A 26,475-nucleotide genomic window follows, 5' to 3' on the forward strand; every position below is an offset into this window, starting at 1 on the left:
TTGTTAAGGATGTGATGTTTTTAGTCTCATAGATACATCTATGGTCTCATGGTTCAGTTATGATTGTTAAGTTATTGTTAAGGATGTGATGTTTTTAGTCTCATAGATACATCTATGGTCTCATGGTTCAGTTAAGGATTGTTAAGCTATTGCTAAGGATACATCTATGGTCTCATGGTTCAGTTATGATTGTTAAGTTATTGTTAAGGATGTGAAGGAAATGTGCATCAAAAGTGTAAAATTAATGGGTCTCACTGTCACATCGACATTTGAAAATCTGATAAATATAGGATTATTTATAAAGAGTGATTATGTAACAGTATAAAACTTGTATTATACTAATCCATAGGGGTGGCAGCTTTCCAATACCTACTAAGTGAACTCATATTTCATGCAATTTGACTCTAATGTTATTTGGAGAAAAGGTTCACAAAATCGACAATTGTGGTTTTTGTTTTGTCTATAAAGTTAAAAGTCTTATCATTTTTCATTTTTTTACACTTCATAACAAAATTGATTTATAAAACTGTCTATATTATTGATTACTCCACATCTCAATCTACTTGTGGTATCCAAACTTTGGAACAAGAGTATCATTAAATAGATAGGCTGTCAAGACTCATTAATTAATTAGACAGTTAATATTAAAACATACACTTGGAAAGATTCTTCAGGCCAAAGTTTTGTACTGGTTGCATGGATCTAACTCATATAACTGCTGCCCTACCGGTAGTTCTAAAAAGTATCATGATCATAATATCTTAAAGGTTACAACTATATGGTAATGGATGGAATGTCTGTGTATTAATTATGGATTTTGATTAATATTTAGAGATTATCCTACAGAATGGATGACATTGTTGTCATACATACAAAATTTGAGGTTGTTATGATGTATCATTAATGTGAGTTTTTTTAAAAGTTATTGTTCCATTGAAATTTTTCTTCAATTCAATGGGGGGCCTCGGTGGCAGAGTGGTCTAAGTAGTCGAACAACTGTATCACTAGCTTATCAACACTGAGGTTGTGAGTTCCAATCCAGCACAGGGTAGGTGCACTCAACTCCAATCTTAATTGACTAGGATTGTCAGTTTTCCCACCGAAGGTCGTGGTTCTCTCCGGGCACTCTGGCTTCCTCCACCAATAAAAACTGACTGCCACGAAATAGCACAATAGTGTTGAAAGTGGCGTTAAACACCATTCAATCAATCAATCAATTTGACTCTGACAGTAGTTGGAAAAACTTAATTTGACATATTAATTTAAGAATTTTTTCGGAAGCTGACTGAGGCTTAAGAATATCATTTGATGTGTGATGGTAAAGTACATTACAAGTCTCATAGATCTATCATGGTATTAAATAATTATTTTGTAAATGAGAGATATAATAATGAACTAAAATAAATGATTTTTAGGCAGTTAAGCTGCCTTATGCGAGCACCCTAGATTTGTGTTCTACCCAATAAATGCTGAAATACGTGCCATTGTTATTATCTAGCTGGCTATTATGTTATTTATAACTAATTGAACACTTTTTTCATACTTTTAATTCTGGATTACAAAAAATATGACCAGAAAAACCTTAAATGATCGTCGAACCACCCAAAAGTTTTGAAGTTGCACATATGAAGTAGTGCTCATTAGGAATCGTTATGTAGTTTATTATCCCCTGTGCTTTTGGTTAAGATGTCAAAGAACAATTGTATGAAATATTTAATCGCCAAAAATCTCTAAAGACAAGTAGTTTAGATTTCCCAAATGGCAAAAGTCGTAGGAATATTGTTTGTCATCAATACGTAGTACAACTACGTCAGTAGTCTATTAATAAGTTCAACTGTTGGCGGCAATTTCAAATAATTTAGAAGACGAAATTTTCGTATCTTTTAAATTTGGAGGATTCTGATGATAGAAAGGTTATTATTGTTAATCATGATATTCCTTTTGTTTGAGATGAGTGTTGATAAATTGTGTATTCACATTTGAATTTCATTCTTTTAAATTACTCCGTTTTTCACATAAATGACCTTGTCAAGTAATGCACCAACATTCGATGTTTACACTTGTTATTAAGAATGAAAAAGATCCGGATCAAATCGACGTTGATGGGATGTTTTAATAAATGGGGACAACTCGTCCCCGAGACAAGTCGGACCGTCTTAGAAGACAATACGGACCGCTTGTCAGATTTACTTAGGGTTTCATAAAATGTTAGACTAACATGTCTAGCGGAGCCATCAATCTTTCGTTTGTGCATTGGGATCTATTTGGGGGTATTTTAAGGGGCCTAAAGAAGGGAGGGGTTTACTGTAGAACCCAATGTTTATTTTGGTTTTTTTTAATTTGCAAATGACTATTATTTCGAAAACAGTAAGTGATAGACACACATGGTCTTTAGTAATGAGAACAGGACAATAAAACAAATCAATTAAAATATAGGATGAGTCCCTGGGGGTCATCCCAACCCCCTTCAATTTGAAAATGAGCTTTTTTCTAGTAAACGGTCGATATCCCCGCCCCTAAACCATATATATTCATGCATGGGACAATATAACAAATCAAATGAATTATAGGGGGAGTCCCTGTAGTCAACCCCCCCCCCCCCCCCCCCCCCCCCCCTTTTCCCCATGTTTGAGAACTTGGAAACAGACGAGATCCCCACCCCTAAACCATATTTATTCATGTATGGGACAATATAACTAATCAAATGAAATATAGGGGGAGTCTCTGGGGTCACCCAACCCCCTTCTGTTAGGGAACTTTGAAGCAGTCGAGATCCCCACCCCTTAATCATATATATTCATGTATGGGACAATATAACAAATCATATGAACTATAGGTGGAGTCCTTGGGGCCTTTCTACCCCTTCCTGTTTGATAACTTGGAAATGGATGAGATCCCCAACCCTAAACCATATATATTCATGTACGGGACTATATAACTAATCAAATGAAATATAGGGGAGTCCCTGGGGTCACTCCACCCCTTCTATTAGAGAACTTGGAAACAGTCGAGATCCTCACCCATAAACCATATATATTCATGAATTGTACAATATAACAAATCAAATGAAATGTAGGGGAAGTCCTTGCGGTCCCCCCTGTTTGAGAACTTGGAAACGGTCAAGATCCCCATCCCTAAACCATATACTCATATACTCATGTATGGGACTATATAACAAATCAAATGCAATATAGGGGGAGTCCCTGTGGTCACCCCACCCCTCCTGTTTATGAACTTGGAAACAGTCGAGATCCCCACCCCTAAACCATATAAATTCATGTATGGGACAATATAACTAATCAAATGAAATAAAGGGGGAGTCCATGGGGTCACCCTACCCCCTCCTGTTTGATAACTTGGAATCGAATGAGTTCCCAACCCCTAAACCATATATATTCATGTATTGTACAATATAACAAATCAAATGAAATATAGGGGGAGTCCTTGGGGTCAACCCCCCCCCATGTTTGAGAACTTGGAAACGGTCGAGATCCCTACCCCTAAACCATATATACTCATGTATGGGACTATATAACAAATCAAATAAAATATAGTGGAAGTCCCTGGGGTCACCCCACCCCCTCCTGTTTGAGAATTTGAAAACGGTCGAGATCCCCACCCCTAAACCATATATATTCATGTATGGGACAATATAAAAAATCAAATGAAATATAGGGGTAGTCCCTAGGGTCACCCCACCCCCTCCTGTGTGTGTTTGAGAACTTGTAAACGGTTGAGATACCAACTCCTAAACCATATTTATTCTTGTTCGTCATTTCAAAATGATTTGAATGACATACAAGGTCAATCTCCGATGTGTCACATATGCATATCACTTTACTAGACCTAACCAATGTGTACTAGACTTTGCCCAATGTCAGGCGACCATGGGAAGGAATAATTATGGGTGCTTTGTTTGGGAGACTTTGTAACAGCATCCTGTTACAATTATTTCTTGTTTATCATAAAATTTTATTGATGCAAAAAATGAGTAGGTTTAAAGAATTTACCTAATTATATTTTGAATTATTTCTGGTCCTTTAAAAATATTCCATTTATGGCTCATTTTAAAGAAAACATATATAAATCTTTCAAGCCCAAGAATGTTTGACCAACTGTTTTATAATCACCTGTCATTTTATTCCAAACTTAGACATCATGGACTTGGGGTGAAGGTGGGAGTCATTTACATTTACTATGGGCAGGTCAGTCAGACCTCACCTTTGATCCCTGTAGTAGTAAACATTTGTCTGATTTGTGTCTCATAACTTTTGTACTGTAGAACACAAACTCAGTTTTCTTTCCAGGGAAGCAAGTCCATTCATACTATTACAAGCTCGTACTAAGTCAACTTGTACTACTAACAGTCAACTAATACCAATGTTAACTACCAACTAGAACAACTGCAATCTTTGCGAACTTGTACCACTGCAGACTCACCATTAAAAATATACATTGATATATGCGTTTAAAAACCTTGATAAAATATAAATTATTTGCCTTAATAATTAATTCATTAAATAAACATAAATGTACAATATATGAATGTTTAATGTTTGTTCTTTTAAATCTTTAAAAAAAAATTGAAGCAACATTGCCACAGTTTTCATAATTACGTTTGCCTTGGTTTTTGGTTAACTGCCTACAGCGCTTACAGTGCTTTGATTAATTTTATGTTGACATAACATAGGTTGAGCAACAATATTTGATAAAGCTTTTAGGGTTCCATAACAGACCATGTGATTGTTCAAAAATTATTTTGTTCAGATGCCTTTATTTTCGTTGTTGCTCGATTCCATGACAGCAACCTAACAAATAATATAACAAAAAGACATCTAGAGGGCAACATACAATATTTGAAGTTATACATTTTGAACTTCAATAGTAAATGAAGATTTCATGTACATATTTAGATCTTATATTTATGTATTTTCAGGTTCTGAAAAGTGAACATAACTATGCCAAGTATTAAACAAAGTGGATCACTCAGTTCCTTGGCAGACAGACAAGGTATGTTAATCTGTTGTATAAAGGCCTAATTTGGTTCTGATGAAGAAAGATGAATTCTGATTGGTTATAGCATGATATAACATTGGTTCACTGTTTTAAAATGAAATTACTGTATTATAATTCAGAGTAACACATGATGTAATGGCTTCACTGTCTGATACACACAATTTATCAACAACTGACCGATTCACCTTGCAAATTGTTAATAGTATATAATTTCAATGAAAGGAACTGTTAAGATTGTTTACTTGAAATGTTATTTTACTCTTGTACCTTTCATGTCCCTCTTAAAAAAAAACTAAGGGGTATATATCAGAATCCTGTTATCTGTATATGTTTATACATCCCCTGTTTCGTACTCTTGCTGTAACTTTGTAGTGCAACTGTGTCTACTACTTGTAGTTATTGTCTATGACACATGCATTGAAAACAGTTTCAGTTCAAACCTTTGAACTGCCTTTGTGTATCTAAATCATGCTTAATGAAGTGTTACCCTAGATCATAAAGTGTCTTGACCATAATGGTCAAAGGTCAAAGTCACTGAAATAATGACCCATCATCATCATAAGACCATATATCCTTGTATCATTTACAAAGATAACTTTGCATCATACAAAGTCTATAATATTCTATAAGGGTTATGTCCCAGCCAATGCATATGTTGAAATTTAACCTTCATTAAATTGAAGTAATCTATTATCTTCAGTGACCTTGGGATATTTGATGAGTTTGGAATCTAGTGAATCAAGGTCACCCTTGTAATTTATTGAAATACTATAAGAGCAGTAAGTAGACTAGAAAGGGCTATGGGCTAAATAAAGTATCTTAAAAAATAAGTTAATATGCAGTATGTTTCAAATTGCAACAAGCCATACACTATTATCTATGGTTTCAGGCCAGCATAGTCTGCAGAGCTCTAAGATGGATTAATTATTTATTGGAAAACTTTCATCTAAGGATGTGTTGAGAAATAATAGTCACACTTTCTTGAACAACACTAAAAACAAATCATTTAAGAAGCTTCCTTGCAAAACATCAAAAGGCTGAGTTAATTTTTATGTTTACATTCCATTATTGAATTGTCGTGTTCAAAGAAACCCTATGTTTATTTTGTTTAGATCATCTCAAAATAACTAAAATGTAATTTCAAGATACTTAAAACACAGAAGTTCAACATAGTTATTTTTTACCTACTACAGCACAATAAATAATTTTATACTGTGAAAAGAAGAAAATGATAGATATTAATCAGAGAATATTGTACAAAGCACTTATTATGAATAAATTAACATATTCTTGTTCTTTTGGTGATCTTAAAAAGTTATCATCACAGCATAAAGAATCAAAGTTATAAAAAGCTTTTTAAATATTACTTTTAAATCTATTGTGGGTTGTCAGTATGACTTTTTAATTGCTACAAATGTATACTAGCAACAGTTTATGTATTTCCTTACAGAACATACAAGAATTTATACTGTATGTCTAATCCAAACTCTTTAGTACCAATTTACTCAAAGAAATCCATAAGTTTAATAGCTTTAATAGAAGTTTGGTACCAACAAAAACAATTTTTTAAAGGTCCATAATGTTATATATATGAATAAAAGGAGAGATAGGGTATACCCCATTGACAAAAATAACCAAAAGACAAATAGAGGACAACAAACACTCATACAACTCTCAGTATTCCAAAATATTGGAAAGTTAACATATGATCTACAGTTAACATTGTGAGGTCGATAGGAAAAATATTGATTTTTTATTAATTTTAAAATACTACATGTATGCAAATTTAGTGACCTACTGAAATTGATAGACATTCGGCCCATTTTTATCTTCTGAAAAATTGCTTATCTTTCTCAAAAATGGCGGAGACGCATAGGTGGCTGTGTGGTCTAAATAGTTCATCTATCACTATATCCTGTCAACACTGAGGTTGTCAGTTCTTACCCTGCAGGTGCCTTGGACTCCAATCTTTATTGACTAGGATTGTCTGTTCTTATCCTGCAGGTGCTTTCGACTCCAATCTTTATTGACTAGGATTGTCTGTTCTTACCCTGCAGGTGACTCCAATCTTTATTGACTAGGATTGTCTGTTTTCCTGCTGAAGGTCAATGGTTTTGTTCTGGCACTCTTGGCTTCCTCTGCTTACAAAAAAATCGCACCAAGATATAGCCAATGGTGCTAAAAAGTGGCGTTAAACATAATTAATTGATAAAAATGTCAGTATTAAAAATGCAATTACATACAACTGTGGTACTGTGGATTCATTATTATTCTAGGGGTACCAATTCTAGGGGTACCAATTCTAGGAGTACCAATTTTTCCTGGATTTCTAGGGTATAGATGAGTCACAATCAAATGTTTATCGTAGTCTGCAGACTTTGGCAGAACTAGGAAATCAGACATCCATGAAAATACAATTTTCCCTCAATCAACAAAAATAAGTAAACTAAAAAAATGATTCCACAGTATATTATCATGCCATTTTTTCACTACCATAACTCAGTGGCTAGACTAAAAAGGGGTTGAAATTATGCACACAACTTTTCCAATCTTTCCACCAGTGATTTCGATCACTTTGATTTTTAAAAAGCTCATCATTGAGTTTGTAAATGAAATTGTCCTGATACGAGACAATACGGTTGAGGAACAGGCAATATTTGTAAGCTGAGGTAACACTGGGTAGGATAGCTTGCTATATCATTTTAGTTTGTTTATATGAGTTATTACCAGGGCATGATCTACCTCCCAACCCTCTCAGGTAAATAAAGCAGATGGAGATACTTTCCTTAGAAAACATTTTTTTCACAAGTGAAAATTATTAGTTAAGTTTCAGAAAAACTGTCTGACAACTATGGATTTCTTCCTGTATCTTTCCTTTAATCTATAAGTAAGCACTGAAACAATTCTAATGAATTAGTTATTATGTCTGCATTATAAAAGTTTTATTACATGTCTCCTGATAAGTTTCCCACACTTTTGACTTAATTCATTGATTGGTTAATTTTTTCAAAATGTTCAGTCTTTTTAGAACTGGTAAGGTAATGAACTAAATAAGAATATAAAGTAACAGTATTTAGTCTGCTGATAAATAAATCATTCCTTCTTACACTCTAATATCAGCCATGTACCTCCCAGTAGATTTCATACAGTAGTTTCATGAACACTGCAGAAAATCATAATCTAGGACAATGCCTTCAAATGGTTAATGATAGAATCTAAAAATAATTCATTTACATGTTTATTTTTTTTATTTTTGACTCGTTTCTCTGGTGTGACTTACTATAGAAGCTATTCAAGTAATTTGCTCATTACTAGTATTACGAAGATTGCCATATACATAAGAGCTTTGATCAATTTGGATAACACATCCTTTTTACATAAAAAAATATATATAATCATGCTAATTTAGTATCCCAAGAAAATTTTCTTTCTTATTTTCATTTTGACACATTAATCCTACATCTTACATTTTAAAATTTTTATTTAAAAAAAGAGACCAAATGTACTCAATATATGTCATTGATACTTTTAAACAATTTTTTAATCAATAATGAAATTAAAAAAAAGTTTTGAAACCGTGCAGGAGTAGAATTTGTCAGTTGTAATATAATAGGAAGTTAGACACTGTCAAAGCTTATGAAAAGTAAATATAAAACAGTTGAACTGCCTACATAACCCTGAGTATTAAGTAAGTGTTTTGACACAGATTTTCCTTTCAAATTATTCTACAAAGTATCTATCTTTTAAAAGGTTTTCAGGTGAATAGAAATTTACCATTGATTTTATAACCAGTACTTACATGTTTCAAGTTATTGATACAGTATTGAACTTTAAATGTCTTGATTAAGCCGTAATTGTATTTGTTTGAACCTTATAAAAAGGTGTCAATAAAAATACAAGATAATATTTTGGAGAGGTTACTTAGGACCACAGTTTATGGATGTGGTCCTCAGGTTGGTATTCAAATATTTTTTTCTCCATGACAAATATTTGCCACACTAATTTTGATTTCTGATCTTTTGATTTCCTTCAGCAATTTTGGACAAGCTTAATGTTAAAAATTTCTTTGTATTTTCTATAGAAATAAATACATGAACTCTGTCCAATATTTTTCCTTTCTTTCATTTCTGCTTAAAAATTTGCCTATAGAATATGTACAGGGAGAAAACATTGTAAATATTAGCAATAATAGACTTGAAGAATGTTTGTTCTGTTAAAGTTATTGGTTTACCACTCAAATAAAACTGACTTAGAGAAAAGTGAAAGACTTTAGGCAAAAATGCTCCTCAGCACTTCAACAACAAACTAAAACAAAACATGTTGTATGCAAATGACTTGTTTACTTAAACTAGAAATGTTACATGTTGTAATTTAGTCAGAACCACAGTGTTTGATGTATGGAACCAGCTATCTCCTGTAGAAGGTATTATCAGTGGTGTATGGTTATCCTATGTGATTTATTTTGAATGGAGAAATAATGTGCTGATTCAGGGATTCAGGCTTTGGAACGTTTGATGTCTGATCCTTTAATTGTTTGTTTTCTTGTTTATATTCATTTCATTCATTGATAATTCATTTATAATTCATTGATGATGTGTTAACTTTCATGTTACTAATACTGAGTGAACTAGGGGAGTACTTGACTGGAAGAATCATTGTTTGAATCCACCCCAAACCCATTCCTAACAAATCCTTTCCTTTTGTGATCTGATCATGCCAGTATAAAGGTATGGCTTTTATACAAGCAACAGTTAATAATTTTTTTTTAATAAATTGGCACATTTGTGATTATTTTGTATAGAATGCACTGTAAACATCAAATTGTGGGGTATAGCCCAACTGACTGTTATATTTGCTGTCAATTCTTGTCATTTAGCACTACCAGACTATAACTGCATGGTACAATATTATAATATGGTTTTGTGATGCATGATACATTAATTGATCTTACAGAAACTTATTCAAAACATTTCATTTCATTACATTAACAAAATTAAATACAGGTATTTGTATTCCTAAAAATATTTTGATTTACATGTATCAAGATACATGCATCTTATAAGGTTGATTGTTGGTGGGAGAAAAATAAAACGTTTCAGATTTTTAGATGTTTGTTGATTTGAATGTAATAAGATTTTGGTAGAGCATTTAGTGGTATCATCATTAAAATGTGTCTTCCTAATGACAATTCTTGCTGAGCTTTAGTACAGAAGAGAAAGCAGTTTTTAAAAATTGCATATTGAAATTCGTTTTGAACTATTTACTATTTGGATGTTTGAAGCAATTAGAAAAGTCAATAATTTGTCCTTAAACCATCATGATTGTTTCCGTAAAATTGAAATGCTTTTCAATTGCTTGAAATATGATCCTTTCTTTTTCAGATGTGTCATTATCTAGCCTTACCAGCTATGCCAGGAAGTTGGATACTGTCGCTGGTCAAGCCAATCGTCGCAGTGACAACAAACATGTGGAATTCACTGAGAGTGACAGGCCAAAAAGTGCCAGTTCACCAAAGAAAAAGCGGAAAAAGAAAAACCCTATTGTTGTTAATTTAAGTGGAACAAGATATGAAGTCAGTAAGTAGAGATATTTCCTTCTTGTGTTTAGGAAAAAAACAGAATATCAGAAAGTATAGGGTTGTGACAGAATTATATTAGCATTACAGAAATATGGATATGCACTACTGAGTATGGTAAAAGATTGAATGGTTAAATCACCTGCAGTTTCAACATACAGAATTGGAATAATCACTGCACTTTCTTGCTTAATGTTTTTACTTGCACATCTAATCATGTTTTATGAGCATTTTCCCCAAATTATCTATTTCATTTCATTTAGGCACACTCATCCTGAATATGCATGAAATACTTGCAACTGGATGATAAGAAAACAACAATCAATCTATTATTTAACTACTATAGCTCAGGTTTCAGATCAGTAATAAGCTGTATCCCTTTCTCCCTGGAATATTGCCCAGATTTAATAAGTAGTCCTGTAAGGTTTGTTTTTTTTACACAGAAAGAACCGCATTGAGTTTTGGAACTACATGATTGAAAATTGTACTGTAACATAATTATCATTGATCATTTATGTAAATGAATATTCATGGTACATGTATTACATTTTATACTTACTTAATTTTTAGTTCGTCAGATGGCAGAAAAACTTGGTTTTACACCCTCAAAAGATGATGATCCTAATGGGTAGGTGTATACTTTAGGAATTCAGATTTCAAACAGTTCAATTAAAGGAATTCATTTCATAGTTTTGAAATTAACTGATAACCCCTTTGCAAAACAGGATCAAATTACAGCAGTTTGTTTTGGTCTATTTTTTCAGATTTATTTTTCATTTATTTCTTAGGTAAGAATTTTTAGTAATATTAAAATCATCACTTCTTCAATTAGACATATATAGAAACCAATGTGAACACTATTTATCAACAAAAATATCCATGGAAGTTCACCCCAACCTAACATTGGTTACAAAACCAACAAAAATATCCATGGAAGTTTACCCCAACCTAACATTGGTTACAAAACCAACAAAAATATCCATGGAAGTTTACCCCAACCTAACATTGGTTACAAAACCAACAAAAATATCCATGGAAGTTTACCCAAACCTAACATTGGTTACAAAACCAACAGAATTATCCATGGAAGTTTACCCAAACCTAACATTGGTTACAAAACCAACAAAAAAACATTTTTTTTTCTACATTAAGGATGTTTGCTACTCTGTTTCAAAATAACAAGCTTTTTAAAAGACTATTCTAAAATGATAGTATATAAATAAAGGAACTAAAAAAGCAGAAAAAAATGAAGGGTCCGTGAGCTTGTTTTCGAGTTATAAGCCATTGAAAATTTGGCGGGAAACGATTCTCTCTAGATTTTTCGTTCTTTTAACGTTGGTCACTTTTTTGTTTCAAAAACTATGAAAAAATAACAAGGATTTTATAAGACTTTCAAAAATGGCTTTTTAAACTATATTTAATAAAATTATGAAAAAAAAAGAAGGGGTTAGTGGGCAAATTTTTTTAATGGCAATACATGGATAAAACAAGAGGATTCCGAAAATCTGGCAAAAATTCAAAAACAAGAGGAGCAAACATCCTTAAGATAAAATGTTTAGACAGTATTTTCAGACGAAAGTTATATTTGCTGTTCAGGTTTTGATATTGGCTATAAACTGAGTGACTGAAGTTTTTATTCTCTTTATTTTCAGATACTTGATATGGAATGATTCATTTGTATCAGCTGAACGGATCAACGAGTTAAAACCATTTCAAAGAATCAATCATTTTCCTGGAATGGGTGAAATAACCAGAAAAGATTGCTTAGCTCGTAATATGTTAAAGTAAGCAAAAGTGTAAACCAGTACAAGATTTAAAACATGCCTTTATTGTAAAAATAGGCAGAAAATGTGGTACAATTTATTATATGATGAGAAGTAAAACTTTGACAAAAAATAAATTTAAAACAAATTATGTTATGTAAATTGGTGAAATAAAAATAGCTCACCCTTTTTATTTTTATAAATTATGTTCAGATGCATTAAGCTTATTTGTTTTTGTTTGTTTAAACGTAATAAAATGGTAATTTTCTTGGTGAAAATGTATCCTTTTTTATCTGTTTTGCTTGTATAGTATATTGAGACGAAATAAAACTTCAGGTCTTATAGATACCTATTGATTATTGGATACTTACAAGGTTAAAACAAAGTCAGAAGATCAATGATGGCATTATACTGCCATGATTATACACAGATAAATAAACTTTACTCATTTAATGATCAATTCTTATTTAAAAAAGGCTATTGCCAGCTGAGAAAAATAAGTAGACTTACATCATGTAAGATTTTTACAATTTCATGGGACTGTTATTGGCTTTTATAATCCTCTTTTATGCAAAATACAATTTATTATTCCAATGACTAGGAATATTTAGTTTTGGCAATATTTTTTTCATATTCACATAAGGAAAGAGTTAGTCATGTGTTGTCTGCATTCTCCTAATTCTTATTCTGGAAAATTGTTATGATTATGATTGTTGATGATTATATTCATTTTAATTAAGGAATCATTTCACAGATGACAAATTTATCATTTATTTCATTGTAAGTTATGCTCCCCAATCTTCTGCTGTTTCATTTTTGCGCTATTATTTAAACTTATCAAAAAGTGCATGATTCCTGATAGGCATTATTGCTCTGATAACATCTATTTGATTATCAGGCCTAGTTGGACAAGAAATGTACCTTTGATTTTTGCTCATCACTTTCATTTTAATTTCTTTGGTTGCTATATTGGTCACTACAGTAAATTCATTGTTGATTGTACATATTTTTATTGTACTATCCAATAAAGGCTACTAGACATGCAGATTGACTTTGTTAACGTCATCATATTTTAGTTTGAATGCCGATTCAATTGATACTCTTTTCAGGGTGTACATGTAGAAAACAGATGGTTTGTCTTTCTATTATGAATACCATCCATGTCATAATGATTTATAGAAATGGTACATTTTGGGGGAAATAAGAGGTAAACTCATGTTAATTTTTAAGGCTTAATTGTCATTTTAATGTTTTTTTCATTAACAAGTCATCATTGTCTCAATAACCCCCAGATGCTCTTGTACTGAACAGGTACTCTAGAAATTAATTTGTTTTTAAATGTTATATTATGATATATTACAGGGTGTCCAAAGAATTTCCAGAGGAATATAGCTTTATTCCAAAGTCTTGGATCCTACCTTCAGATTATAGTCAATTGGTTAATTATTCCAAAGACCTGAAAAGTAAAAAGAAGTCTAAAACATTTATCATCAAACCTTCCAATGGTGCACAAGGGCATGGGTATGTATTACCAATAGTTATTTAAACAAGAGACAAAGTCAGCCCAAACATTACAGAGATGCTAGCAGCAGCAACAGTGTAAAATATTGTATGATTTTAGATTAATACATGTCCTTTTTCAAGATAAGTCCTGGTATCATCCTGAGACTCCCATAGGACCCGTGGGAGCATGCCAGGGGCTCATATGGGACACAGGATGATATGAGGGCCGATATTGAAAAGGGCATGTTATAATCTATTTATCCCTTATTTATATTTAAGAAATGCTTATATTAAAAAAAATATTTCCTGAAAGATACATGCATTCTCATTTCATCCACTGAAATATTTTCATTATTACAATTGTTCCTAACTATTGTCCTTGAATATTATTGTCAATGTCAGATTTTATTTTATTGTTCTATATTTCTTTAACAAATTCTTCTGTCATTTTGCTCCACCTTGATAAACCAGCATCTTCTTCTTCAGCGATTGTTGTTAGGAAAGCATATGACCTCATTGAGAGCAGGGCCAAAAATTAAAATAACAGTTTATATTTTTTTTGTGACTAGGGCTATTACAAATGCAAAACCCAATGTTTTTGTAACAACGGGAAAAAGATTTGTGACATTTTCATGATGACCTTCAATGTTCCCTATCGTATATGCATAATTTACAGGAGATGTCTTTAATAGTTCAATTTTCTTTTTTAACATGATCCTCAACATCATGATGACATTAAGCCTATCAAAAATGTTTTTGATTAAAATTTTACTAGAGGATGACAAAAAACACAACAATCCTCATTTTAATAAAGTTTAAAAACACAGTAAAGCAATACACAATTATGTTTTATAAAAAAAAAATTTTGGCAAAGACACTCAAACTTTCAAAATTTGAAAATTCTGTAAAACCAACAAATAAAAAAACTGTGGAATAGTACTGAATGACCATGTCCTTGGCCTAGTACTGAATAATGAGGTCAAGTTTCATTACTTAACTGGAATGGGATCCCAGTTACAGGATACCAGTCCAGTACCCATGAATGAAGTTCCTTAATAAATCTACCATCTTTTAAATGGGATATTGTACTGAGATGGAAATTATGTAAAGATGCTTAAAATTGTAGTATATTTAAAGGGTATTCATTAAACTTTCAACTTCTGTTAAATTTTAAGTGATTCTGAAATGTATAGGGTGAATGATGGTACGAGTAAATAGTCCAAATTTTATTTTCGATTTTAATTAGGAAGTTAATAAAATGAACCTATTTTAATACTCATAGCAGTATTGCTCAATTAAATGACGGTCATGACCTTTCAAGAATTCTCCCAGAAATAATGAAAGGGACTACTAGTATGAGAAAGTAATTGAAATTTTGCAGTCTAATATAGGGAATAAAAAATCTGCCCCTCAATTTGGATAAAATTGCATTGAAGTAATGAGGAAAATAATTGGGTCCCCGTTCCAACTACAAGGAGTTTTTGCACAGGGGTGGCATAGAGGTAGCTGTATTTTACCATGACTTTCAATGTACCAGTACAGTTTTTTTCCCTTGAAAGCTCAAATAAAAGCGTCTATCATGTATCACATCACAAGCAAAATCTGGAGACATGCACTAAGAGAGATACATATAAACATATAATTAACTTTAATACATCACAAATTAAAATGGATAGTTACATATAATTTTTTATTGAGTCGAAGTATTTTAATTGTATCTAACTCAAATTTGGAATTTGGAGCAATATTACAATCCCATTTCTTTTGCAACCGAGTCCAATTTTGTTTTAAGTGGATAAATCTAATCAGATTGTAACAAGAGCTATTTATTAAAAAAAAACTGACCATCTGCAAGAGAATGGATTGATAGATGAAGGGTTTAGACTTAAATATAAAAAAGAATAAATGATAGTCATTACTAATTTTAGTTTATTAGATTTTAATCAATAATCAAGCTCTATTTATATATATCATGTTTTTCATTTTAGAATTCAGCTGTTTAAAAATGCTGAGAAGATCCCAGCAACAGAACATTTTATTGTACAGGAATATATAGAGAAACCCTTTCTGTTAGATGGTTATAAGTTTGACCTGCGTATCTACGTTCTGATAACCTCATGTGATCCTTTACGTGTGTTTTTATTCAATGATGGATTGGTTAGAATGAGTACAGAAAAGTACCAAAACCCAGCGGAATCTAACATTGTAAGTAGGAAAAATTACTGGACACATTAAAACAAAGAAATGTCAAAGGTAATTTTTCAAACTAACTTTTTACAGTACAAGTAGTAAAATCATTTCTGCATTTCTTTAACATAACAGTATAGAGAAATGCCAAAGTCTTTCTAAATTAAACTACAGACATCAGATATTGTAATATTAGGAAAATGTATTCTAAATTTGACATAACTGATGCTAAGAAATATTTTTTAAGCATTGTTCAAATATATTTTAAATGGAAAGTAAAAGGCATGACTGTGTTTTCAGAATTTTATTCCAAATTGAAAGACAAGCTCTTTAAGTTTACCAATTAGGCAGCTTCAGTTTGTAATGCATAGATATAGGCTTCATTGTCATATTGATTTCAACAACTTAAAATTAGCACAGCACACAAAAGCAACAGCACATTTCTGGGTCTGTAATAAAGAAAATTATTATGTGTAGAAATAAAAAGATTATTTGCTATCTCTAGTACATGTATCATGTGTAGTTCATCATGTTAGAAATTCAAACAAGAAATCGTCTTCTTTTTTTCAGAACCATATGTATATGCACCTTACAAATTATTCTGTGAACAAACATAATGAGTACTACGAGAAAGGTGAATCGGTGGATTCAGGAAGTAAACGATCTATTGCATTTCTTAACGAATATCTACGTAACAAGGACAGAGATGTGGCATTAATGTGGAGAAATATCTCAGACATGATAGTCAAAACATTGCTTGTATCGATGCCACATTTATTACACGCCTACAGGATGTGTCGGCCATGTGCTCCGTCAGGGAGTGATAGTGTATGTTTTGAGGTGCTAGGATTTGATGTTTTGTTGGATAGGAACTTAAAACCATGGTTGTTAGAAGTAAGTTTTTGTCGGTTTGATTTAAAAAAAATTGGGATAAAGGTAAAAAACATTTTTTGGTTTACAGTTTAGTTATGGATAGACAATTTTTCTTTAAGACTCACATCTTCATTTAACTTCTCATTGTAAACTGATATTTTCTACACCAATACTTATAATAGTGATTGATGTGGCAAAAATTAAAATGTAAAAAAGATAATTCACAACTTAATTAGGCTTTGAAAATTTAACAAAGCTGTGAAATCCTGTTAAGTTACATCTACAAAGTGAATTATTTTAAATGTTTTCCTATAGCAATGATTTTCCCATCAGTGCTTCAAAATAAGTTCAAATTAAAACCATAAATCTGTATACATTCAATAAATGGTATAATAACAGGTAGGACAGGGATTATTTTCTCATTCAGAAGAGGAAGTGGTAAATATTGTAAACATATACAACATTTAAAATACATTATTTCTGAAATACTGGTACCTGTTTTTATCATGGATTTAATTTTGCATACAGTGTAATCGGTTTAATTTGAATTTTTACAAGTTCTAAAAATTCCTACTGCCCGTTGCCCAGGACTTCTCGAGAATGCACTTGCAATCATACCACATCTTCTTATTTTTATATTGGGGTTAGACTTAAATAAAAGCAAAACATTAGCTTAGCAGTCGTCACAACAAACTTTTGAAGCAATAGGCCTGATTCTCATTTTATGAAAAATTTTGTATAGATTCAATTTGGCCTGTAATAGAAATGTTTCCAGGCCCATTAGAAGTTTAACAAGCCTGGTATGGTGTGACTATGGCCAAGTGTGGTGACTGTGGCCAAATGTGGTGACTGTGGCCAAATGTGGTGACTGCTTAAATGTTAAGGAAAATGTTTTTTTTTAAAGTTTAATGTTTGAATCATTCTGGTGTTAACTGACCCTTCTCATTAACTGTGTCAACAATAAATTTTGTCTAGTGTATTTGGTAATTGCAATAAACCTTATATTCCTGTATAACTATAAAGAAATTCTGAAAATTTGGAAAACAAATTAAATAAAATGTAAAAATTATGTTTGAAAGGCAGATGCCAGGGGTTGGAATTTAGAAAATCACATTAAGGAAGGCTAGCCTATGTCTTTATTTATATGTTTTTACTCTTTACAGATTAACAGATCACCTAGTTTTGGAACAGATGAAAAAATTGACTGGGATATAAAATCTGCATTGATAGAAAATACCATTAAACTGCTTAATATCAAGTAAGTGAAAGAGTATATGGTACTAGCTGCATTTATTCTGATCTACCTGAAGCAGGTGTATAATGATTGTGTTGTCTATATAAAAATAAGAAGATGTGGTATGATTGCCAATGAGACAACTCTCCACAAGAGACCAAATGCCACAGAAATTAACAACTATAGGGCACTGTACAGCCTTCAATAATGAGTAAAACCTATACCACATAGTCAGCTATTAAAGGTCCTGAAATGACAAATGTAAAACAATTCAAACGAGAAAACTAACAGCCTGATTTAGGTAAAAAATAATGAAGAAAAAAAAACAAATATGATATACAGCAACAAATGACAACCACTGAATTACAGGCTCCTGACTCATTTATCCTGCATGAAATTAGGAACCTATTTTATTTTGAACCAAATGATTATACATGTATTGGGTTCCCATGTCAAAATGTATGCTTCTTGTATCTTTCAACTCCTCCAAAAGAACTGACTGGAATTTAATAAACATTATACAGATGCTCTAATACCATATGGCATTATTTGCCTCATGTTTTATTTTTTATACAAAGCAATTTATTGAGGTCTTCATAGCAAACGTTGATTTGTCTGATCTAGGAACATGGGGAGAAAGGGTTAGAATTCATGAGCATTTGCTTACAGATTTCAATATTAATGAAAGGAGATGTAGGGTATACATAAAGGAGACAGCCACCAAATAAAGAGAAGTAATACCTATCCATAGCCAATCAAATCATGTAGTAGGTCAAAAGAAAAAGATAACAAAAAACCTCTTTGAACTGTTTGTTACCACATTTACAATAGTTTGAAATAAATGATTCATGGTTCAACTCATAAACAAACAAATTCTAATTTTATGAAGTACAGATTCTAATAGATCAGCTGTAATCGTATCATGTCACTACCAGATAAAGTCTTTATGTCTTGGTAGTTTAGTACCCATACTGTTTGTCTCATGACACATTTCATTGTAAATTTTTACTTTTTTAAAATATATTTCATGGTTTAAATTATTTATTTTATTTTAGGGTTAGTGACAAAAGAAGGAATATTAATGCTCAGAAACAGGAAGCACAGAAACGTTTGTATCGTACGGGTAAAAGACCAGATGCTCCAGATGTGTCAGAATACGAGAAGCGAAGGATTCACATTGAAAAAAGGAAAGAAGAACTGGTAAGTTGTCTATAAGGAATTGTTGATATATCTGATCTCTCTATAAGGAACTCTTGATATATCTGACCTGTCTATAAGGAATTATTGATCTATCTGACCTGTCTATAATGATTATTGATATATCTTACCTGTCTGTAGGGAATTATCAATTTGTCTGACCTGTTTATAAGGAATAATAGCTCTATTTGGCCTGTCTATAAGTAATTATCGATAAATCTGACCTGTCTATTAGGGATTATTGATATATCTGTCCTGTCTCTAAGGAATTCATGAGATATCCACTCTGTCTATAAGGAATTATCGATATATCTGCCCTGTCTATAATGAATTATTGATATATCTGACCTGTCTACAAGCAAAATTTGATAATCTCCTGTCTATAAGGAATTTTTGATATATCTCACCAGTCTATAAGCAATAATTGATATATCCAGCCTGTCTATATATGGAATTGTTGATATATCTGGCCTGTCTATTAGGAATTATAATAGGTAGATCTGTTCTGTCTATAAGGAATTATCGATATATTTGGAGATTATTTGGCCCCGCTCCCTCAGTCAAGGTCTATTGACTTTGAAACTTTGCTTAGTTTACATGTATTAGTTTGTGATTAGGTCAGTTTATGGGGAACCACTAGTGGTAGGTCAATGATATTTGATATGCAATTGTATAAGCATTGGCACATCTCATTTTTCATGGAGATTATTTGGCCCCGCCCCTTCAGTCATGGTCTATTGACTTTGAAACTTTTGCTTAGTTTTCATGTATTAGTTTGTGATTAGGTCAGTTTATGGGGAACCACGAGTGGTAGGTCAATGATATTTGGTATGCAGTTGTATAAGCACTGGCATATCTCATTTCCATGGAGATTATTTGGCCCCACCCTTTCAATCATGGTCTATTGACTTTGAAACTTTTGCTTAGTTTACAAGTTAATGTTTGTGTGAAAAGTCAATGGTATTTGGTATGCAGTTGTATTAGCATTGGCACATCTCATTTCCATGGAGATTGTTTAGCCCTGTACCTTTAGTCATGGTTCATTGACTGAATATTTGTATAACTTACATGTTAAAGTACTGTTATTTTAATTTCAACATTTGCATTATCAAAATAACAAATAGGCAAGACATATCTCTGTGTTAACAGTTTATTTAGATAATTTTGCATAATGGTAATAGACGCATACTGAAAAAAGACCCATGACCAACATTCAATAATTAAACTTCCCTTCCTACCCTCCCACATACATTTTAATGGAATAGCCCTTACCGGTCTTTAAAGAATAAGCAATATATTGGACCTGTCTTTTAGAAATTATCAATATACCTGGCCTTTCTTTTAGAAATTATCAATAAATCAGGCCTGTATAAGAAATTATCCATATATCTGGCCTGTCTATGAGGAATAATGAATATATTTGGCATGTCTGTAAAGAACTATTGAAGTATCTGGCCTGAATATAAAAAAATATCAATATATCTGACCTGTCTATAAGGGATTATTGATATATCTGATCTGCCTATTGTTCATCAGTCAGTTTATAATAAAGTTATTGCAAAATTTTCATTCATAAATAGTTTGATAAAATTCTGTGAAATTACTTTTATTCATGAGGTACCAATTTTCATGGTTTTGTCCACGATTTTAAGTGTCCGACGAAATATAACAACTGTTGTCCAAATCAAGACATGGAAATGTTCCATGTAGGTATTACTACATGGATACAGGCATATCATCTAGAGAATACACCGGTGAGGATATGCGATGATGAAATGTTCATTTATCTCCTCATAATTCACATATGACAAACAAATAATAATTTAATATTAGGGCTTTGCTTTTCTATTTCATAAGAATGGATTCTACAATTCTAAGTACATTTGTAGCTTTTTTATATATTACCTTTTTCTTAAGTGACATGTTTATGGCCCAATTAACACCTTTGATGATGGTTAATCTGTTGATCATTCGATCTCCGGTAAATGGGTGTCATCATTTCTGATTTACGTGTGTCCAACAATTAAAATGTTTATTTTGCAATTTCCTTCAATCGAGACACATTTTGTGAGCATAGATGAATCTGCTTAATTATTATTTCTGAAAGCAATTATTTTATGAACAATTTGATGAATGTTGTCAGTAATTAGAGACAAACAAGTAAGTGAAAATAAACACCGTATTTTGCAACGTGTCACAAATCATTATAAAACAACATATGATTTTTTTCAAGAATCTTTGTTTCTGATGGCTTCAAATTCTTCACTCAATTTTTTTCAGAAAACTAAGACCCACGAATTTAAGAACCCACGAACATGTAACTTTTGCTCAAACCATGAAATTGATACCCATGAATAAAACTACTTTCACAGTACATTAATTTTGATGTCATAAGAATATTGTAATGAAGCATCGTTTGAAAAAAGAAAGGATATAATAAGATATGCTATAAGAAATACTTGGAAAGCATTGAATTTATTTGTATTGTGATATATTAGAATATGTATTCTGTTATATAGATACAATGGATAAGCGTGGATTCTTGAAAAAGAAACCATGAGCCCGGAGGGCGAATGGTTTGTTTTTCATGAATCTACGCTTATCCATTGTATCTATAACTTAAACTATTGTGTTAATTTCTTTTCAAAATTAAAGCCTTTTCTTAATTAGAAGGTATTGTAAGTGAGTTTAAATAACCATGTTATTGTGTCCAACGATGCATTGATAAATCTCAGATCACAATTAATTGGTTAACAAAATACAAATATAACACTTCTACCTTTAAAGATCTTTATATTATCAGGCATCTGAATATTATCTGTTTTTACAAAATAAGACATTTTCGAACTTATTTCTAATAAAATAGAATATGGAAATGGGGAATGTGTCAAAGAGACAACAACCCGACCAAAGAGCATATATAAAGTATATATAATAAGTATGTTACCGAAATTTCTAGCACTCTAGGCACATCACGATTTTCTCGCATAGGAATTTGCGAACAAACATTTGTAAAATTATGTAGTAAAACAGATGAAATCATACTATATTTATACAACAAAAATTGACAAATAGAATGTAATCATTTTTGTTTCAAACGTGAAATAGCCAATAATAATCCAAAGAATAAACGGTAAAACTAGCTATTATTACAAAAATATCCAAAATTAGAAAAAAAACACAATTGGGACAACAGAGATAATACAGGGATTCGAACCTAAACCGACAAATCCCTATCGTTTAACTCGTTAATTTTAAACATGCTAACCTCGCGGCTACCAACTTATACTATACGACTGCCCATTATGTATATATAAAGGTACAACCCCTGTGTGTCCGATGTTCATTTATATATATAAAATAGACATCTAAGTTGTAACCCATTGGTAGCCGAGAGGTTTCGTCGATGTGTTGATGTCAGTCATTCATAACAGATTTCAAGGAAGGGTTCGATTCCCAGTGAAGGCATATACAAATAACAAAAATTAAAGGTAAGTTTTTAAATTAATTCCATTAATGAACAGAAATCAGTAAATTAGCCAATTCAAACCTAATGAAATTAGACACACAAAGGAAACAATTGAATATAATTTGGTGAGTCCATTTCAGCGGCAGATTTAGGAAGCGTTGATTCTAGAAAAAGAATCCATGGTAAATGAATAGGCTGACGTCACCACAATGGTTTAAGTACGAATTAATGACTTTTATAAAAGTTTTTGATTTCTGTTGACTTTTTGATATAAAAAGAACGTTCATTATGTCACAAACTGGTTTAATCTGTCAGTTATAATATCAAACAGAAAAACCATCTGTTCAAGTGTTTTCATTTTTGTTCTGCCTCAACAAGTAAGTGATTAGGTTAGTTTAAGGGGTAAGCCAATGATATTTAGCATTTATTTATTTGTAATGGCCTTGACACATCTCATTTCCATGGAGATTATTTGGCCCTGCCCCTTGTCGTGGTCTTTTGACTTTGTAACTTTTACTTTGTTTACATTGTTAAGTCTGTGATTAGTTCAGTTTACAAGGAACCACTTTTGGTAAGTCAATGATATGTTTGGTATGCATTTGTATTAACATTGGCACATCTCATTTCCATCGAGATCAATTCACCCTCCCCTCAGTCATTTCCACAGTTCTTTGACTCTGAATGTTTTGCATAGTTTGCATGTTAAAGGACTGCCATTTTAATTTCAACATTTGCTGTATACTATCAATATTACATACAGGCCAGACTTATATCTGTTGGTCTAGCAGTAGAAGTAAATTGTTTGTTGACTGTAACAGCTAACCTCTTGCTGACCATATACACATGTTCTTTGTATGTATGGGTATGTTTTTTTGTTGTTTTTTTAAGACATTGGTCTAAACTGGTTCTTACAGCTATTTATTATAAAGCTCTTTGGAGTTGTGTTGTATGTTTAATCTTTTAATTATGAAATGCACATTTAATCCTGTAGTATATTCCTAGATTGCCTGATGTTCATGTATGTTTTCTTTCTATATAATAGAGAGAGTTGTTAGCCAGGATAAAGAAGCAAAGTTTGAGAGAAGATTATGACAACAGGAATATGGGAAAATTCCGCAGAATATTTCCAACGGAAGACAAGGCTCGGCAGGAGAAATATGTCAGATTAATGTCATCTATCTTCAACATCTTCATGTCAGGGAGAGCACCTGCCATGCAGAAAGAGATCCAGAGAATTTACAAAAATCCACTCAGGGTATGTTCGTTTGAAAAGTGAAGGCAAAAATAGAAGTCAATAAGAATTTGATCAGAAGATATCTTCTGAAAAGATTTATATTGTGTTAGAAATCTTGCCAATGTCCCAATGAATTTGCTGCTGATAAGTTAGATTATAACACACATAAGTAACAATGTCTTTTAGGCTATAAATGGTTCTTTGGATGCTCTCCAGGCACCAAAATCACAATTAGCCGAAATAATTAATTAGAATTGTTTATCCACATTTGTATAAAAATTTAAAATAGCCAAAAGTATTGAATCTAATTCAAGTCCAAAAACTATCAATCTGATCCTTTGTTCAAGCTTTGCTTACAACGATCTGACAACACTCAGTTCTACTTTCTGTTCTTCTAATCAGCCAATGAAATTTCTCCCCTCAAAATTTTGAAGGTGCTTATCATTACAACAAAACCAGAGGAGAAAACAGAGAGTAAAATGGAGTATTTTTAGATTCTTTTAAGCAAAGTGTGGACACAGGATTTGTATTTCTTTTAGATTGAAAAACTCTATATGTGTTTATTCTTCCTGACTAACTAAAAAGTTAACTTTAAAAAAAAATATTTGTAGACATAGCAGATTATTCACCAAAGGTATTGACATTGTGTTGTTGAAAACATCGTAAATCAGAATTTTGTTTTTTTTTATCGAAATATTTAATGTTATCAACCCGCCGCAAGGCAATGGGGTCATTAGGTGTTACCCTTGACCGTTTGTCATTCCATCTTTTGGTCCTTCTGTTGTTCTGTCTGTTTCATTTTTGTTTGAAAACCAATCTTGAGCGGTGGCACACAGACACATTCTTCTTTTATGTATTGTAGATTTATTTTGCAATATGATGTTTTTATAGGAAGAAGATGTTCTAGATATGTTACATGAATGTGAAGAATATGAAAAAGATGGCAAGTATCCAGGAGGAGGCAAAGGTGTTGCTAGAGGTCCTAAGGTAGGTAACTAAGGAATGGAGGCATACATATAGATATTAAAATTTAGACAATCATGGGGCACATCAAGATATTTGTTGGATAACAGGGCAGGAAATAAAGTATGAATCGGGCAAATAATTCAAATATTATAATTTCATTAAACAAACAAACTGGTAAAAAAGGGAAGTTATCCCAAGATTGAATATAAATGTAATAGACATGAAACCATACTTGTTTGTTTTGCCAAATCCTGTTGTTTTTTCTTGGTTGACTTTTGTATACTCATCTGTAATCAAATTTTAGCCTCCACAAAGTATGCCTGCTTTATGAGCCAAGTATTACTGATATATACTATTTGTTAAATTTAAGCCTTTACAATGTATACTTGCTTTATTAGCCAAGCACTACTGATATCTGTTATTTGTTTGAATTTAGCCTTTACAAAGTATGCCAGTCTGTCAGCCAAGTCCTATTGATGACTCAGAGGAAGATGACGATGAAATGACTGAAGGTTCACCAATGACAACACCTATGACCAGAAGACCATCTGCCAGGTCCAGACCAGGGTCAATGGTTCGAGAACAGAGTGAGTGGAGTGAGGGAGCATCAAGTACATACAACTCTCGTCCTAATTCTGGTGTCAGGTCAAGGCCACCCAGTAATATGTCAATGTCAAATCAATCAAATCAAAGGTCAAGATCATTATCAAGAATGGTGACAAGTGGGAAATATACATCATTACAGAGATCTACAGTTGTAAGTGTTTTTAGTTGTTGTGTCAGGTGAAGGTCACCAAAGATGACGTCATTGTCACTTTAGTTCACAAATGGTATGAACTTTGCATCATTAAAGTCATGAAATTATATTCTTTCTTCTTTTTTTAAATTGTCGGTTTATTGTCTTAATGATTTAGTTCAAACTTACATTTGATTTGTATATTTATATATATATTGCTATTGGTACTTTAGCTGCACAAGTCCCTATGAGTGCTATTAAAGATCCACTGGAGGCATGACTGAATCTTATTTTAACACTTGTTTGGTTTATTGTTAGATGTTTATATAAATATATGTATGTACTTTTTTAGGATGATGGATTTTTGACAAGTGTAGTGAAAGAAAGAGAAGATGAATTGTCAAAGAAAACATTGATAGCATTGAATGATATGAGGATCAAATTTCCTGGAAAGTCTGATGAGGAGGCAGAAATGATTCTGGACAAGGTAATTCTTGTCATTAAAAATTAGTGTGTTTCTGGACAAGATAGTTTTAATGATAAGAAGGTAGAAGAAGATTTGATTCTTGGCAAGATAGATGTTGTGATACAAAAAGCAATGTACAAATTAAATTCTCTACAAATGAGTTTTCTACAGTCAAACCTGTATATAAAGGTGACTTTCAGGACGAGAGAAAACTGACCTGATAGAGAGATGATCTTTGAATTGAGGTTCAAATGCA

At 32.0% G+C, this 26,475-nt stretch overlaps 2 protein-coding genes and 1 long non-coding RNA gene across 5 annotated transcripts in view; 2 read left to right on the forward strand and 1 right to left on the reverse strand.

The window, feature by feature from the left end:
• The window catches only part of LOC127735389 (transcription factor BTF3 homolog 4-like), a 198,597-nt gene that overhangs the window by 52,535 nt on the left and 119,587 nt on the right, over positions 1-26,475 (forward strand). The gene's annotated exons all lie outside the window — the stretch shown is intronic.
• LOC127735435 (uncharacterized) overlaps positions 1-26,475 on the reverse strand; it is a 54,758-nt gene that overhangs the window by 26,637 nt on the left and 1,646 nt on the right. The gene's annotated exons all lie outside the window — the stretch shown is intronic.
• The window catches only part of LOC127735138 (tubulin polyglutamylase TTLL7-like), a 45,496-nt gene that overhangs the window by 9,161 nt on the left and 9,860 nt on the right, over positions 1-26,475 (forward strand). For all 3 annotated transcript variants that reach the window (XM_052245242.1, XM_052245230.1, XM_052245233.1), the window contains exons 2-14: positions 4,937-5,010; positions 10,398-10,592; positions 11,162-11,219; positions 12,244-12,375; positions 13,717-13,875; positions 15,846-16,062; positions 16,615-16,938; positions 18,081-18,175; positions 19,207-19,351; positions 23,860-24,072; positions 24,943-25,038; positions 25,454-25,774; positions 26,106-26,240. In XM_052245242.1, coding sequence (XP_052101202.1) covers positions 4,959-5,010; positions 10,398-10,592; positions 11,162-11,219; positions 12,244-12,375; positions 13,717-13,875; positions 15,846-16,062; positions 16,615-16,938; positions 18,081-18,175; positions 19,207-19,351; positions 23,860-24,072; positions 24,943-25,038; positions 25,454-25,774; positions 26,106-26,240 — 2,142 coding nt within the window. In that variant the 5' untranslated portion in view covers positions 4,937-4,958. The remainder of the gene's footprint in view (positions 1-4,936; positions 5,011-10,397; positions 10,593-11,161; positions 11,220-12,243; positions 12,376-13,716; positions 13,876-15,845; positions 16,063-16,614; positions 16,939-18,080; positions 18,176-19,206; positions 19,352-23,859; positions 24,073-24,942; positions 25,039-25,453; positions 25,775-26,105; positions 26,241-26,475) is intronic.

Source organism: Mytilus californianus, unplaced genomic scaffold (assembly GCF_021869535.1).
Source record: "Mytilus californianus isolate M0D057914Y unplaced genomic scaffold, xbMytCali1.0.p SCAF_1, whole genome shotgun sequence".
Classification (NCBI taxonomy): Eukaryota; Metazoa; Mollusca; class Bivalvia; order Mytilida; family Mytilidae; genus Mytilus; species Mytilus californianus.